We start from the raw sequence: 18,686 nt of genomic DNA, 5'->3' as shown, positions 1-18,686 counted from the left end.
GTTCAAGTGTAAAATAAGCATTCTTAATCACAGCATCTTAGGGCTACACCTTGTGTATAAAAACAAAGAACTCAATTATATACAATAAAAAGGATTTTGATACAGTTATTTTACAAGGGCATGATTGCCTGCCGTATAAGCTATAAACTACAAATGATTACAACCCCAAGGAAAGAGGAAGAAAATTTATCTCTAGCTTGGGGGATATAAAACAAATAAATGAGATGAATCGATGTTAATATCCGATCCCTTCTTCAGCTTGTGACAAGTTATAGTCTTGTTCATTAAGCAAGTAGTCACAAATTTCCAAAAGCTGATCTGCAAGGGGGGGAATACCCGGGTTGCGTCCGTCGTTGTATAAGTGAGCATTAATAGCGATCTGGCAGACATCGTGTCTGAACTCTTGTCTGTCCTTGTATGCTATCTTCCTTACCTTATCTCTAATTGTCGACAAATCCATGGGAGTTTCTATGATGTCCAAATAGTCGGGAGCTTCTTTCTTGGAAACCGGTTTTAGGAAAAGATACGACACCTCTAGGCTGTTTCTGAGTTGGTCGGTAATGCCTTCCAAGATGTTTGCCAAGCCAACCTGGAAGATTATAATTGAATTATGTCATCTAAACATGCAACTGATAAAAAAATTCCGAAAAATGACTCATTCAAAAAGTTAGAAAGTTAACAAAACAACGCAAAAAAAAATTATTAAGAAAAACAGAAGAGAAACTAAATTAGAACTATTTGAGCAAAAAAGAATTTCAACTTCGTTTGTAAAAGAAATCATATTGAATAATGTAGATTTATTGTTATATCCTTTCGATAATATGAACAGATTACTTATATCATGTGTGTTTCAGATGATCGGCCACGTAATTCCCCAATTAATTGGGAAATGATATTTCAGCCCTTTTTTCAATTCTTTTTACTTTTATTGAAGGAAAATATTATAAATGCAAGCTCTTTTCTTTTCTCACAAAACAAATAACACTCGAGTGCTTCAACACCAATTCTTCCTATGCAATATCATCAATCAGTGGAGGCACTAAAATATATATAAAAGGAAGCTCCCAACCACATTAACAATTGCTATAAAAAAACCTAGCAATTTCAAAAAATTAAAGACTTCATAAAAAAAATCCTAGTTACTTGTAGTTTATTTTTATTAAGCTAAACTAATAAATTTTCAACCAGACACTTCAGGTAAATGAGAAAATATCGTATAGATGAAAAGGAAAGGATAGAGGGTGAAGCCGTTTTGAAACAAAAGTTGACTCTTTGAACAACTTCAAAATCACTCCAAAAGAAAGGACCTAGTCATAACTGACAGAAACAACAAGGTAAGATTGAGAATAGGAAATACCTCTCCACCTCGGCGACGTTTTGTTGCGGAGGCTTGTTCTGCAGCATATCTCCCCAATTCAACCATGGGTCTTTTTTTTGTACTGCGTTCTCTTTCTGGCATCCTTCTGCTTGCCCTGTAATCTTCCAAATAGTCATCACTAAATTCATGTTTTTTCTTCTTTTTCTTCTTCTTGGCTTTCTGTTGTTCTTCTTCCATCCTCTCCCTTCTTACAGCTTCTTCATATCTTCTTAGCTCAACTACTCCTTCTTCTGCAAACCCGGTGTTATCTTCGGCATAAAACCTCCTTGATCGCTCTTCCCTTAATCTTTCTGTATGTCTCCTTTTCTCTTCCTCCTCCCACCATCTTCTCTCTTCTCTCGATTTCTTCTTGGCTGACTCTCCCGAAAAATGCCAAGTCGTAGGCTTCATTTGCATATCCACACCCGATAATTCAGCAATGGTTTTAATTTTTGGGTGCTCAAACCCAGTGCTTCCATCTTGACTGACCTGGTCAAGATCAACGAACTCCTTAGGTTGTCTGATAACTATTTTTTTGTGCTGTTTCCCCCTGTCTTTGACAGCAGGCGGACGTATCACAATAGAGGGCTTAGGAGATTCAACACTGCCTTTTTCAGCATTTGCTGGTGGCCTAATAACAATGGATGGCTTATGATATTCGTTTTGGCCTCTATCTGAGTCCATTGGAGGGCGTATCACAATGGAGGGTTTGCGCGAATCAACTTGTGCATCTTCAGGTTTTGCCTTGTTAGATAATTTTATCTTACTAATCTTACCAACAAGCTTACTCCCAGTTTCCATATCAGAACTGACAGGACGTACATCAGAAGTAGTAGGTCTTTCAGTACTTTGTCCAGCTCCATCAACAGGTTTATCAGAAATTTTATCGGTGGAGCCGCACACAAACTTAACTGGTAGAGCTTTTGCCTTCAAACTAGATTTTTCACCTTCTGCATCTTCAACTCTGGGTGTAGTTTTCGACAAGGACTTTTTCTTTTGCAACTTTTGCTGCAACTTAATCGAGGGGTCTAGAGAATTTGATCTTCCAAAAGACTTTTCTAAATCTGTATTGTCAATCTGAGCTTCAGGGTCTTCTCTATACCTAGGGCAGTGTTTGTTGGTTCTCATATGTCCAAGCTGATAGATAAGAAAGAGTTAACAATACTGAAATTATTTTAAAACATCAAGAATATCGATTTGGTAGTTACTCACCTGACCACATGCTCCGCAAACAAATTTCTCTCTTGATGATTTCTTTTCCTTAAAAATCTGGTTTAGGACAGAGAGTAAATTAATAATGTCCAATATGATAAATGAAGAAAGTATTCAGACTGTCATAAACATTTTTTTAAAAAGCATTCCACAAAGTTCAAAATGCAGAGAAGCACATATTTAAATTTTAAAAAATAACAGTATAAAAAATAATGTTGTGAAATAAATACAAAGGCAAGGAATTGTAAGATAAACAATTAAACATCAATAGAGTAATAAAGAAGATGATCTACTGTTTATGTGACGATATCAACTGAGCCTACAAAAAACAACGTATGCAGACCAATAGAAACTAAAGTTCTAATATGAGCTCTTAATAAATAGGTCATCAAGAATGAACACTCTATAACAGCTATAGAAAAAACAATAAGCAGCAAAGTGAACAGCACATTCTGAACAAAACCTTAAACCAAAAAAGTTGAAAAAGGAAAGAAAAGAGATCAGTGCAGAAAAAGGAGGGTGACTGTTGAGATTTGAGAGAACAGTTAAACCTGAATTGTGGCATTAACCTCAGTGATCAAAATTGAATAATTTCTTAAACTGTGAAGAGGAATGTCAAGTATCAGATTATAGTAGAATGAATGACAAGCTTCCTGTATGATAGGTTGAAGGGGTAATTTTCTAGGGCCATCCCATGCATATTTAAAAAATGCCGGGCAGCAAAAACAGCATTTACATAAGAATATTAAGATGGATGTGACAGAATACAAGGTTGGACAGGATAAGGACTAAAAACATTCATAGGAAGGTCAAATAAGCCTCTATTGAGAAAAGTTGAAAGAAGGGAGACTGAAATAGTCAAGTCACTTGCCTTGAATCCTTCATTCAATATTTTTACTTTAGCTATAACTGGTGTACTGCTTGATTCTGGAATACCGTTCTTTTTTGTAGTCTTCATCTTATCAAATGTTTTCTTTTTAATAAAAGAAGTTTCCACCTGCAAGTAACATAGCCAAGTACCGAAAACTCTGCTTCAAAAATAGGTAAATATTTTTTAAATCATACACATGAAAGACGAGAAGTACAACAGATCTAAAAGATTTTGCATCCCTCAGAAAAATAAAATCATGCTACACAATTTACCTCCTTCGAGTCTCTAATGCTGCTTTCTATCGGAACAAAAGACCCATTTGGATGAACTTTGTTAATTTGCTTCATGCGTTCTGCATTGTAAACAAAATTTGATTTTGAGCCAGGTACCAATCCCGTATGAAAACCTATAGTTTTTGGTTTCTTCTTCTTTTTCTGCGCAGCCTCATTTTCTGCAGCATAGTTATAGTAAGCAACACATTAGATAGATAAAAGGACTACCTAAGAAATACATGCATCAAATGAATCCCTTCAGTTGCAGGATCTATTAAATGTAGAGCATCACCATTTGACTTAACTAAGAGTCTGAGAGTTTAATGCTGGAAAAATCAATTGATTCACAAGGATTGCACTTTTCAAAGAAAAATTGATAAATCAACTGAATTAGTTTGCTTGGTAAAAATAAATGAAAACTGGTTAAAATAATTTTATTATATTGCCAATATGGTAGTAACAATGCTTATTTTAACTCGTAAATCTATCCTAAAGCGTTGAGTATTATTATATTGAGTATATCGTGGTAACAATGCTTATTTCGACTATTAAATCTATCCTAAGACAGTGAGTACCAAAACCGGAGAGGCTATGGCACTACGACTCTTCAATCTAGTGGAACCATCGCAGACAATAACTACAGGCAAATGTATATCTGAAAAGTATGCTGCTATTGGATATAAATAACTAAATAAATGAGAGTATTGTAAGATAGTGAACACATTCCAGCTTGAAGGACCTAGACATCTGTCATACTCATTGCACATCATGATCAGCATAACAGTAAAAACTCAGTATAAGGTACACTTCTCTTTTACACATCATCCAAAACAACCATAAAAATATAAAAAGTTTTGATAGTTACAATAATTGAAAGAAAAATCCAATTGATGAGAAAAAAGTAGTTTGAAGTGAAAGCACCAATAAAAAAAAATCAGCTCAAAATCCCCTTGCTCTTACAAATACCATACATGATACATGGGAAACCAAGCACAAAAGAAGACGTAGAAAATTCTTGGGCTTCTGAGGGAAGAAATTTAGATGAAAATGCAAATAATGGGTAAGTAAAAGAAATTCTTAAACCGATAAAATTCATCAGTAGCATTAGCATCTCCCTTATAGTTAATAAAATGAAATAAATACATCAATATCAAGAGAAAAAATGTAGAGTACAGAAATCTAACATCACAATAAGTCTCGCTTCATATTATAATTAGTAATTTTTCTCTTAACCCTATTATAATACTAGGCTGCCCTTTATTGTCCTTACAGTAAGTTCCTCCTCCAACATCCAGTTCCAGACACATATATGTATGTTAGAAGAGCTAAAATTTCTAACTCCATTGCTCAATCAAACAGTGTCTTAACTCAATTGTTATTTGTCCAAGCATAGACAAATAACAGATATGGATGATGAAAGATCATCAATGACTTTCAAAGTTTTCATAAACATACAACCTATTTTGCTGATCTTTCAAACAGAAACATTTCATAAGAGAAGGATTTCTCAAGAGAAAAAGGGACATGGATTCTGCTAAAGCCGGCATCTAGAGGCCCAGAAATATTTGCGAACAGTCCCTCATGAAAAGCAACCATATCATATAGTCGGAATACAGATAAGATAATACATACCATCCATGAGTAATCTGCATAATTCTGCTGCCTCAGCTGCTTCATCTTCAATTGCTTCTTCTGCCTGAGCGTGTAATGGACGTCTTCTCATTTTTATCCCCTTGACACCATCTGCTTTGTCATTCTTGGACTCGTAATTACTCTCATCCCCCTCACATTCCTCTGCATCAAGCAAGTTTTCCAAGTCTCCAGCAAAGGAATCTAGGTCACTATTTGCTTCAGAGTCGCTCTCAATTTCATCACCATATACTGCTGAAAGAGATTGAACTTGGCGTTCCCAAATCTCTTGACACTTTTCTCTTGTCTGCTGCTGTAACTGAAGAAAGGACATTCGTTGGCCACGTGCATACTTGCTAATAGTTGTTGGGTCAACTTTCACTCCTGATGCTGCTTGTTCACTTGAAAGCTTGCGAATCATAGCAATGCGATGCCACCTAGTCTGTTTTGCAATCTGCTCTTCAGGAACATTGAACTTGAGAAGAACCTGCAACAGAGGAAAAAAATAAAAATTTATTTGAATTATGTTCCTTCAAAACCATATAATTATTATAATTTCCACCGATGGCTATAATATGGCTTGCTTTCAATTCATTGCTTGCCTTAGATACCTTATCATTGTCGTAATTTCCATGCATGGTTACAATTAGATTCAATTATTAAAATTTGTGGGATCTTGGTTTAAATTAGAAAAAAATAGTTTCCCAATGTGAAAGCAAAACCAAAAAAAAGCTGTTGGTTTGGTGCAAGAACTGATGTCATATAGCAAGAACCAGCGGGAAGATGTCTAAGCATGAACGAAAACACAGCAATCCAGGGTTTGAACTCGTTTGGCAGGTTAGCATGAGGAAGTTGCAGCACTTTAGCAGTTGAGGTTCAGAAACCAAACAAGAATTTGCAAGATCTTCCTTTGTGACAAGCTCACCTGTCGGGCTATTATATTTACAAGACATGCCCTCAATTTTTATGTTTGAATTTCAGTAGCTATATGATCATTTAATTTTGCCAATGAAAGAAAAAAATTAGAATATCAACATACTTCCCGAGCCGCCTCCATGCTTAATCTACGAAGGTCGGCATCTGTTCCGGTAACAGTAGTACTTCCTCGAGCAGCTGCTTTTTTCTTAGCCAATGCATTTGACACTGGTCCTTTTGGAGCAGCACGAACGTAACTAAATCCTAGGCCTCGACCTGAAGGATCGCCAACTCCTGTAATTTCGAGACGCTCAATATTTTCTCTATCCTGGAAAAGGAAAAAGTTAAGATCAGTGGGGCAAAACGACCATATCTTCAAATATCTTTTAGAATCTGAAATAGGAGATTTATAAACAATATCATCTCACATATAATTCCAATAATTCAACCATGTTTGTGCAGAAAGTGCAAATTAAAAATCTCTAGCTTTTTTCCCACTTAAAAGAGTTACATTCATGGATGGTGGAAAGCTCTGAACTTGACAGACACTACGCAGCCGCTCAATTACAAAACTAAACCTAGACATAAATTTAAAAGTTCAAAGCAACAAACTTGCGCCCTGACCATTGTAGGCACTGAAAGACAGCTCCACACACTAAGGCTTCTAACTGCAAGTATCCTTTTTAACACTGATAACATATCAACCAATGTTCAAACCAATCGAAAACAGACTCAAACCGAAGAACCAAATATCAATCCATCTCTTTTCCTGTAAAAAAATGAAGTTAAAATGACAGATGGTCCCACAACTATGACAACCTACTTTCTCCTAGTAACCCGCTATCTTTCAGATCAAACCATTCATAATGGGCATGATCAAATGTCAAAAATTAACATAGAAAAATTTACCTGGTTTGTACAAGCTACAAAATTGCTGCTAAGGCTCCATGGAGTAATTTGCAGTTCCCTCTCTATGTGTGATGCAGCAGCTAGAGCTATAGCTTCATCAGGTAGCTGACTCATTGCAGTTGAAACACTGGTGGGGAGAGTTAGCCTTGTAATTCCCAAGTGTTTGAGTCGATACAAGCCAGCTTGCATACTTTCATAGGCACAGACCTGATCCGGGAAAAGGCACAACATGTATAAAATAAGAACAATTGCTTGCAGATACAAAACACACAGAATTTCTATGTACTTAATCTTAACAACAAGCAATGCTTTTGAAAGAATGTTGACACTCAAGAACCTTCTTAAATCTGTATACAAGAATAAAATATCTACCACATAATTTAAATGCAGTACTACTGATTTTCTTAGCCATGCAGGATTATTTGCTATGTTTCATGCAATATCAATAGGTATTAAATCATAATGATGCCTAAGTCAAGTCACCATTAACATCTAGGTAATACGAAAGCTCAAAACCAACATACAATAATATGTAGGTAATATTTCCAACAGAAGGTTAGCCCTGGTAGAGGTAGCAACAGCATGACTGGGAGGTGGGTTCAAAAACAACAACAAGCCCTACTCAAACAACAGGACTGACATGTTCCTTGTTCTCAAAGCATAAGTAATACTGGTTCATTGAATTTGCATGAAATTTCAGCAAATATGGGCAGTTAAGAAATTCAAGATCCAAGCTCTTTGCAGAGAGAGTCAGATACCATGTTCGAGCAGAATAGAAAAACATCCTGCTGAACAATGATATCAAATCAAATAAATAGCCCTTCGGAGTTAAAAAAGAAGTGGAGGGTAGATAAAATGTGCAACTTACATTCTCTGGTAATACAAACTTTTTCAGATCCTCTTCAGTCGGAACAATGAAATCACGCTTCTTGAACCAAAACAGATGTCCATTTGTATCCTTCTGTATGTCCCATACCCATGAATCACAATCAAGTGAGTAAAAGTACAATAGATATAGCTCATAGCCAAACCACCGTCAACCAACACTAACATCTACTAGCAAATCAATAAATATCCGAAGTGAGTTCTAAAGCAGAATACCCGCAGCACAGCACATTCTTTGAGCTTCTTTCGCAAAATTGTTTCTGAAGCATTTGGAAACTGAGCAGACAATTCATCTGCACGGATCCAGGGAACTGCTCCACGCTTCTCAGCAGCTCGAAACTCACGGTACACATACACCAATAACCTGTTTATGATATATGCCTGAAGATTCTTAGACGCAGGAGAAAATACCTCCATAAGGGGCTCCTGAAAAAAAATTCAACTAAGCTGATTAAAAGTGGAAGCACTAAGAAACTACCAATTACAGCTACCCAGTTTAAACATGACTTTCATGAGTTAGAAAAGAGCAAGGTGAGTGAGAGGGAACGCAGATGGTGAAACTTCAATGTCGTTATTTAACCAGATATAGTTATCCGCATATAACCAGAGAAGATAATCTGGTTAAGTGCTAAACAACATTGCATACAAATTGAAATGTGTCACTAAAACTATTAGAACTTAACCAGAAACCATAAAAGGGTAGATTGCCTAATCAAAAATCAGATAATGAGTCTAGCTGAAGGAAACCCATTATATATATTCATTGCCAAGAATGTAAGGGGAAAAAAAGAGACACAAGAACTACCTGCTGCCCAACAACAGCAACCCGGTCAATACGTCTAATTGAGAGCTTTCCCTTTGCAGAGCGCACTAGCAAGTAGTCAGTGGATGCAACCTTGTGAGGGAAAATGGGTGCTTTATACATATTTGTTACAAGCGCTGATTGGCTGCAACCAGTGTTTATATCTCCAAGAAATGGAGATTTATCAGTAGGCTCTAGTACTACAACATTCCCCAAGCTGTTGTTTTTATTGCGCAAAGTGACACCAGTTTGATCATTGGGGCTTGACTTCTGGTAATATGTGCATAGGTTTGCCCCCATGCCAATATTGCTCAATAATAGAGGCCTTTCTTCACAGTACCTAGGCAGAAAGGAAAGATAAGATTTTCTGTGATATCTGTGCTGTACCTAGGCAGAACGGAAAGATAAGATCTTCTGTGATATCTATGGTCCATGCATATGAAAATAATGAAGGCCTTTCTTCACAGTACCTAGGCAGAAAGGAAAGATAAGATTTCTGTGATATCTATGTTCCATGCATATGAAAAAACACAATCCCTACTTAGGAGCATGCTGGAGAAAATGGGGAAAGAATCTCACATGGATTAAAAACAATGCTGTAAATGGCATACAAGCTAAAAAGTTTGGGCTTTAACACAAGCCGATCAGTTTTGTGCCAGAAATGCTCCGACCATTTATATGGCTGTACTAGTTACTTAAGCCTAGGAACGAGGAAAGCAGAACCGGGATTGAAGAACCAAATTCAGTTTAATTTGGCTACTTGACAAGACCAGCTCATTTCAGTTAAAAATTCAAGAAATGAAGCTAATGAGGTTAAGTTTGATTCTCAAGTAAAATGTTTCTGGTTGAACTGAACTGGAACAAAATTTTGAATTAGTTTTTATTATGTTGTAATTTTTTTTATCAGAGTCAACAAATGCTGCTACCAAAATACACAAAAAAAAAATGAAAATGAAAGAAATAACTGGCAAATCGAATTGAACCAACAGAGACTATTTGAAAATCTTTCACATTTTAGTTTTTGTTTTTTCAAACAAACCAACCAAATGCTCACCCCAGTAAAGCCTGAAAACCTTAGGCCCAAGAATTTCAACAGAATGGAAACACCAATAATCATCAAACCTCAGTGCACAAAACAGATTTTTAATATTGATCAGTATTGACGGAATCAATCTCATGCCCTAAGCTTGATATGAGAACATATTCTAATTGTGAGATATTACTTGCTGAGTTAAATACATTCTAACTTGCTTTACTTCTATATCATATGAAAAACACATTAACGTGATTGAAGACTTTCCTATCAAATCATCAAAACTCGGAAAATTAAAAAAAAAACTAGCATTAAGAAATACAATAACTGAAGTGGAAAAAGTAAGATCAAAAGAATCTGTTAAAACATAAAAAACAGTGGCATGAGATACTGAAACAAAGATTAGCCGGTCAAAAGTTAAGTTTAGTACCAATACTTCGTTACACAAAACCCCGTTAACTATGACAGGAATTATCAAAGTGATTATTGAAGACGAAACCTAATTTCTAGAAATAATTAAGCTGTTTCTGACTCTGAGTGCTCCTGTACAATATAATGAGAGAATCAAAGATCATAGACAGATGAAGGTTTTCAGGCAACTTACTCCATAAGGAAGACATGACCATCTTTTACAGACAGGTCTGATTTCTTCTTAAATGCCCCCGGAGGACGCAGAGACTTGTTCTCACCCGGAATTCTTTGTGCCCTCGGCAACAAATGAAGTTTGGTGCGAACAAGATGAAGTAAAGAGTTTGGCTGAACATTTTGCGCAGCAAGAGATTCATGATCTTCAAGCTCCTTCCCCAGATAAAAAAGCTTTACCATTTCTGAAGGCTTGAAATCTAGAGAAAAAAAAACATGTGCGCACAGTTTTAAGTAAGTAACTGTCGTTCTCCAACAATGTAAAACAAGGAATAAGATATGCCATTACATCGAAAATGAAGCAAATGGAAATGAATTAAAACAAGGAACGAATCTATATATAAAAACATAAAGACAAAAGGTTCAATAAGAAGGAACAGAAATAACTGTTAATACATGATTTCTCACTTTTGAAGATACCAAAAGCCAAGATAGAAAAAAGAAAGAAAAGTAAACTAATGAAGTTATGAACATTGTGATACCATTAGAAAAAAACTAATGTTTATTAAAATCTAGGTTTTCTAGTTAACAACAGTTTTCAGAACATCTACACATAGTACGACAACTATAAAAATGGCAACAGCAACAGCCAAAATATAAGTAGATATATGCCAGATAACATGCAGAAAAAGATTACAACCTAGCTTCTTTGAAGCCTTTGCTTTAACAGAAGAGACGGTTTCCTCAGCATCCACATGTAATTTACTTCCTTTGCCTCCCAAACTCTTTACTAAAACTTTCGTTGGTCCTTGTGTAGGCAGTTTCTTTTGTTCTTTGACAGCCACCTCATTGTCATGGGGATACCATAAAGCTTTTGGTCGATGGAAGTAAGCTAAATCTTTACTGCAAGATAGTAAGTCATATCCAATGGAGATTTTAGAACATCTCTAACTTAAAAGCATCAATAACGTCAAGTTTACGAAGAATGACATAAAACAATAAAAGCTTCAATTTGGAGGCTAAGAGAGGCATGATTGTCTTGTAGACTCAATGAGCAATCATACCTTATGCAAAACAACATACTAATTCCAATTTTCAAAGACAAGGAAACATCTATAACATTGATAGCTAGTCCTACAAGGCTGATAATTCTGTTCAGTCAATAGTCATAAACAAAACCCTTGAACGCGATGCCAGTCCAAGCTAAACTAGATGTGATAATGCTTATAGGAGATCGGAGACTTGCAGAAATTCTAATAAGCAATTTCAAAAGCTTGACAACAACATGACCTCATTCTTAAATAGCTTACAGTACAGAAATTAAGCAACTGAAAGTGCCAAGTTAATTTAAAAGTAGTTCCAAGATTGCTCATTGGTTTATTTAATAATAACGGAATTTCTACTAAAGAAGACAAGAAATTGTGAAAAGTGAAGGACAGGATGCTATTAAGAGGATAAGGTATCCTCCCAGACTAGATGAGAATTGAACAAGAACACTTAACACATCAAACACAATGACAGCTTATGCCAAGCTTGCCTAGGACTAATATTCTTATTCTCATATTTCTGTTCTTCCCTCATTATAGCTTCTTCTTTCTTCGAATTGTGCTCAAATCTAATAACTTAATAAAAAGTAAAGGACTTCATTCAAAACTCTCTGGTTTCTTCCTGTAACATGAACATCAAATGCAATCCATTATGGTAACATTGTCCCATGCTAATTAAGATTAAATAGTAGCTCCGCATTAATCCGCTATATGACGTCCCAATACTTGCAGATTATCCCAGTTTTGTATTTTATATGGTAATCTAAGAACATAAAAATTAAAAAAATGTAAGATCACATGGCTAAATCTTACTTGCTCAATCTCAATTTCATCGTCTGCAGCTTAATTGCAGGTGCTGAATGATGAACTCTGGTACCATAAGCACTCCGTTTGGTAGAATTTGATTGCAACTGCTGGGAGATTTTTCTATTCATATAGAACTTGTCATTGGCAATATTGAATCGCCAACCAGACTCGTATCCATGACCAGATAGCTCTGGTGAACCCCTGGGCATTAAAGATCGGGTCATAATCATTGCCCCGGCGTGATGTTGCAGATGTTCACTGTCCTTGTTATCCAGAACTTCGAAAAGCATCTGCTCATCCTGAAGGTCAAGAATTAGCTTAGGCTTCACGCTAGTTTTATTGGATTCCCATATTATATTGTCCAGCCAAGCATCTTCCATGATATCTCTATTTTGTAGCGTGAGTTTGCTGAAACGCTTAAAAGCATCATTTTGGAACGCCTCCACAGCATTATTCTCCCTTTCACCGTCAACTTGAATATGCTTTTCTGCTTCTAATAACTCTAACCTTAAAAGCTGTGGATGGCATCTAGTTTCTAACAATGGAAGGACTGAAGGTCCTGAAGAATCTACAGCGCCAAATGACTCTACAAGTATAGGAGAGCTGTGGAAAAAATAATTATGATTCTTCTCATCCAGCTCTGCAGGAAACTCCAGATGATGATTTTGTGGCTGAGTACCTTGTTCAGTTTCATTAACAAATGTATCTACAAACTCAGGTCCAGATAATTCACAACTCTCTACAGAATGATCACTAACAGCTGGAGAATTGTCCCAGCAAATTCTATCTTCCCAATCCTGCTGATCAAGAGGATAGAATAACGGAGACTGCCATCCTGTGGCAAGATTTATTGATAAATCCTTGTCCATTGGTTCTTCACTGAGACAACAACTCCTTTGTTCCTCGTTTTGAACAGAACCTTGCATAATATCATTTCCTGACTCTAAGACACCATCATGATATACTGCTTTGTCATATCGGTTCACATGCGAGTGCACCTGAAATACTTGACCATAGCCCTTTAAAAATGCTTCCTCGTCATCTTCAACAATATCTGATGCATCCATAGATTTATACCTTTCTGAAAATGAAGTAGAACACAAAGTCAAAATAGGTAGCAAGGAGAAAAATACATAGAAAAAGCTAACACACATAACTATTTCCTTTCTGCTAAAGACCAAGAGAAGTCCAAGTGAAAAATCTCCAGTATTTGAGCTAAGGTAAAATTATAAGAGAGAGTACATTGTGAAAATGCAGATGTGATATACAACAGCTTGAGGTAAACCATCCTACAGGTATATTAACGAAGGCTAAAGGGAACAAATTGTTTCTGATTGCAAGTGGAGCAAGAATGTAAGAAACCAAGAGTCTTTTTGCTTCTTAGACATATAAAAATCCGAGATCCAGTCTCAATAATGTGGAACAAGAGTAATAATATAAGAAACTTAATTCTCAGTCACAAGGTTAAACAATTTACAGCTAGGGAAAGCCCATCAAGCCAGAAAAGATTATTGCAGGAATTCAGGTTTATTATTAGATCAAGGTCAATTAAATATGTATTTAAACTTAGCTTCTGTTGTCTTCTACTCAAAGATACATAGGACAAGTTACTCAAATTCGTCCTACATAAATTTATGGTGATCTTTGTTATTCCTTAGTGCAATTTGATTTTCTGAAATTAAAAAAATTAAGAGAATACATTTTGATTTAATAAATCTGAATTCTTCCAATACAAACATCTTTTCTGGCTTGATTGCTTCTCAAACAAAATAATATTCTTAACCTTTAACCTTAAAATTAAGCTTATAATGTCATAATCTGTGTTCCGCATCAAGATGTCAAAACTACACACAACCAGCCACCCACCCCTAAGCTAAGAAGCTAAAGGAAATAAATACTTCAGACGATTCAGTGTCCAAAAGCAACACCTTGGGTACAGTATACCTTTGTAGATGGAGTATCTACGATCTCTTTTCTCCCCTTTCTTTAAGGACTCATGAATACCAAATATTTCAGAAAACCGTAAGATCACCATGCCATCTTCTACACACAAAACAGGTAATGGTGTAGAACCTTTACTATCTGGAGGCTCCTCCATAGCATTTGATATCTCCTGCATGAAGACAAAATGGAAACACAAAAAAAAAAAATTAGCTGATATTAATCATTAAAAGAAGAAAGAACACCCTAGAGAAAGGGTAAAAGGTAAAGTAAGATTCATCTAGTATGTCTGAAAGAACTCCAAGGTAATGCATTAACCCAAAATTGTTTGGGCTCAGCTATTGGAACTGTTTTTATCCATGCCCTGTCGTTTGAGCCTATGAACCACGATATCCTTTTTCACTTCTTCTATCCATCATCATAGCCTTCATAGACATATCCTATGTTTTCCCGTTTCCTATGACTTTGAAACGGGAAAACTTTAGTTTTGGTGCATCAAAATGATGCACATGACAAAAAATGAGAGAAATAAACAGAATTAAAACGCATGAGATAGCATAGGTGAATGTTTTTCTCTAATTCTTTTCCTTTCCAATTTTATTAAAAATCGATAAAAATAAAAAACTACTGAATCATCAAGGCCAAAGAATTCAAGTACACTAGCCTTCACAAAAATCAAATCAAAATGTAATCTTGTGGGCTACATACCGCTAAAGGAAATGTGTATGTGCCTATTTCGGCATTGCAAGAGATCAGGGTATGTTTAGAGCAAATCAGAGATGTTTTATATTGCAGATTGAAAGGTAAATTCTCATATTAGCTGGAAAGTTAAAGTTACTCAGTATGGAGAAAATTAGTTCTCATCATTTATTTCACATCATTAATTTGCATATTAAAGTAATCAGTAGGACTGAGATAATAAGAGAGTATTGAGCAAATATATAACTGTAAAACATTTATTTTGTAAAAAGAAAATTGTGAAAACTCAAAACTAGTCAACCATATGGATCTAAAGCAAGTATAACAAATGTCAAAATTTAACTTTCAAGACAAGTGAGAAATGGACGTTTTAACTAGGCGAGGACAGGAGGAAAAGTTGCAAACTAACCTCCTCAAAATCTTCCGAGTCAGCATCCAGATTTTCAGTATCTAGAGAATCAAGTTGTACACCATCATGCGGGGATGATTCTTCTGGAATTACAGTAATTTCCTGCTGACCTGACAAAGAGATTCTAAGCAATGTCAGAAAAGACCACTGAAAGGCAACCATCATGAAATTTATTGTCTTCCACTTTTGGGCTTCTGTAGTTTAAAACACTTAAGTGCCTATGGTTTAAGATAGTTTACATACAATTTTGCTGCAGTTATTAAAAGGAAATGTCATACTTGTATCGCATAGGTTTACAAAAAGTACTAGCATGGCACCTCAGAAGATGATGTGGAACTAGATTGATGCCACATAAATGATACTTTCTTTTTAAAATTTGTTTATCTTCTAAGCTCAAAAGAAACATTGCCGATAGTGCACCTGATGAAGATATATCCTGAACTTCTAGTGTTTTATCCACAGCCATATGATCCTTCCCAGCTTCTTCTTCTTCTTCTTCCTCCTCATCATAATTTTCATCATCGAACACCGAATTTGTAGGCTTCAATGTAGCCAAAGCAGCTTGCGAATAAATATACTCCTTTTTTGGCAACAAATAGTCCTCCTCGCCAGCAGCTTGAATCTCTGGCCCCTCATACTGCTCATCAAAATCTTCATAATCAACTGCATTCTCAGCCTTCTCTTCATAATCTAGCAGTAAAAAATCCACATTGAACGTAAAATCAGAATATTAGCCACATATAGCTGATACAAATTATGCTATAAACATACATTCAACATCCCTCTCACTTGTGACTTTAAGTACTTCCTCTCTAGAGAAGGATAAAAAAATGGAGACATGCATATATCTAAAGCAAAGAAAAGGTCTAATTTACCAACTTTGGTATTGTACAAAGTTAAGTTGCCAACATTCACATCAAGAACTACTTTCGGTCAAAGACACAGACTAAACAAATCTAGAAAACCTTAAGTTGGGTAGAAATTCATGCACAAGAAATGATCAGGTGAAATTTTATATGTTTCCAACAATGCGAACAGTATAAGAAATAGTTACCCTCAGTGATTTAAGATTCCAGTACATACAAACAATTGAATACAACATAAATGCATTGGCAAATGACAACCTTTATCGAGGCAGAACCTACTTAAGTAAGTTGCAACTTTATGGTATAGCGAGCTATCAACTATATACTTTATACTCAAAATTTCCATTCTAAAAGCAAGTATTAATTAACATCAACCAAAGAATGAAATTATAACAACAAAAAAATAAAATAACCAGTCAAAGAAACAAAGATACTAACAGAACATCAAAAACTGCATGAGATAGTTTTTCCTGGCAGACAACATCACCTTGTTCTGCAGCATCAGCCGATGGCTCTGGTGATTTTACAGACAACTGAAAGAAAAGGAACACATTAGTGAATGGTGACAGATCCAACCCTTCTACCACATAACCAGCACAAATACCAGGTGTTATAAACTACAAAATCACCCAAATTATTATTGAGAACCACAAAGCTAAAACATGAATTCAAATCAAATACATACATCTATATCAGTCAATGATGAGCCCAACTTGTCAGCCAGTGCAGCAAGATGCTCCTTTGCGTCCTGATAATATGTGTTTTACCAACAAAGCAAAAATCATATAAACTGAAAAATGTATATCACATTAAAAATTGTTAAGAGGCTCATTCTATAACCAAAAAAAGAAGCTTTTGAAAGCATTTGACGAAAGCAATAACCATCATGTTAGCACGTGTAAGTGCCCACCAAGTTTTAGCATAGAATGAGTTTCTAAACAGCATAAAGAACCAAACTACTTTATCTAAAAAGCTGAAAAGAACCCTAATGTTAACATAAATTGATCGATGTCATTAATTCAACTTCGATTACACTATGCCAAAAAGCCAATTTCGACTATTATCCTGAAAAATGCAGGGAATAACAAAAACATATGAGCATTAGTGATACTACAAAGGTATATGTTCAACATAAATACAATTAAGAACTCTTTCTCTTTTAAATATCCATATATAGCCCATAAAACTTCATCTATTATGTGTACCAAAAGATGAAGAACCAGTAATTCTTCAACTTGTTCATGTAAAATAAGATAACAGAAAGTAAAAGGGAAGAGCAAAAGAAGCCAAAAAGATTACCTCATCAAGATAATCAACATCAAGATCACCAGAATTGTCGACATTCCCAAACATAAACCCCAACAACCTGTTACCCCCGCCGCCACCGTCCTCATATTCCTCGTCATCATCATCTAATAAATCAATCATGGATAGCATAAAATACGATTATAATTTTTCAACAAGATAAAGCCCCAATTGTCATTACAAATGAATAGCATTAAGGCGCATTAGTTTCTTAGTTGCTTTCTAAAATCAAATTTTCATTTTTATAAAGCTTTAGTTTTATCAGCTGCTATACAGCAGAATTACCTTCATCGCGACAATCATGGGAGGAACTACCGACTTCGTAACTGCCCATATTCCTATTAAACCCCAGCACCACCGCACACTGTAAAACCATACACATTTGTACAAATCAAAAACCCTAGAAGAAACTCTTACTATCAAAATGAATGCTCTACTCATTACTTACATACAAAACGTGCTAAAAACTCAAAAAAATCAAAATTCGTAAAGAAAACCAGAGATTAAAGCTGAAATTAAAATGAACAATCTGTTACATGCACGACAGAATTGAAATTTGGAGCTAAAATAAAAGAAATAATTACCCGTGGATTACTTAATGAGGAATTAAGTTAATAAAATTAGGGATTACGTCATTTGAATGTGGATTAATAATTTTCTTCAACTGGACTAACAGCGAGGGAATTTTGTATTTGCGATTTAAAGATACGAGTTCTTGATTTTGATTTGTTCGTTGAAAGAGAACAGATGCGGTATTTATAGAAGAAGAGGGTCGGGTTAAATTAGAGACCAAAAATATTTCGATGAAAGTTTGTTTTGACCCCTCAATTTCGCACAAATATCAATTAAGGATTAATTTGTAATTTTAGACAAAAACAACCAAAGGTCTGTTAATTTAACTCATTTTACCATTTAATTGAGGTGGGAAAAAAATGATTTGAGTACTTAGAACTTAGGTGACAACAAACTATTGGACCATTTGAAGTTGAAATAGTAAAATGAGTAAAAACATTTATTTAGCAATTTTTTTGTTTAAAATATCTATTTTAAAAATGTTTTTATTTAAAGTCAGGAAGTCATCCTTATTTGATCTTTTGGTCCAAATTAAAAGGAAACTCAACTTTTACTAAAATATTTTATCTTTTC

General features: G+C 35.3%; 1 protein-coding gene across 2 annotated transcripts; it reads right to left on the bottom strand.

Moving 5' to 3' along the window:
• Positions 1 to 50: 50 nt before the first annotated feature.
• Positions 51 to 18,280, bottom strand: LOC126660063 (transcription initiation factor TFIID subunit 1). Of its 2 annotated transcripts, XM_050353391.2 has the most exons (22): positions 18,125 to 18,280; positions 17,826 to 17,904; positions 17,535 to 17,647; positions 16,921 to 16,983; positions 16,723 to 16,768; positions 15,790 to 16,059; positions 15,370 to 15,479; positions 14,265 to 14,433; positions 12,327 to 13,401; positions 11,168 to 11,370; positions 10,490 to 10,727; positions 8,856 to 9,192; positions 8,267 to 8,476; positions 8,034 to 8,126; positions 7,166 to 7,372; positions 6,381 to 6,584; positions 5,345 to 5,828; positions 3,713 to 3,891; positions 3,441 to 3,566; positions 2,570 to 2,626; positions 1,358 to 2,494; positions 51 to 589 (listed from the first exon to the last, which is right to left on the bottom strand). In XM_050353391.2, the coding sequence occupies exons 2-22, from the start codon at positions 17,872 to 17,874 to the stop codon at positions 236 to 238; spliced, it is 5,724 nt and encodes a 1,907-aa protein (XP_050209348.1). In that variant the 5' UTR covers positions 17,875 to 17,904; positions 18,125 to 18,280; the 3' UTR covers positions 51 to 235. The 2 variants fall into 2 exon arrangements, with proteins under 2 accessions (XP_050209348.1, XP_050209349.1); XM_050353392.1 differs by lacking the exons at positions 17,535 to 17,647; positions 17,826 to 17,904; positions 18,125 to 18,280 and having other exon boundaries at positions 16,674 to 16,768.
• Positions 18,281 to 18,686: the final 406 nt, after the last annotated feature.

Source organism: Mercurialis annua, linkage group LG8 (assembly GCF_937616625.2).
Source record: "Mercurialis annua linkage group LG8, ddMerAnnu1.2, whole genome shotgun sequence".
In the NCBI taxonomy this organism is placed as follows: domain Eukaryota; kingdom Viridiplantae; phylum Streptophyta; class Magnoliopsida; order Malpighiales; family Euphorbiaceae; genus Mercurialis; species Mercurialis annua.
Note: the sequence above shows the minus strand (reverse complement) of the source record. Positions and strands in the feature narration are given on the sequence as shown.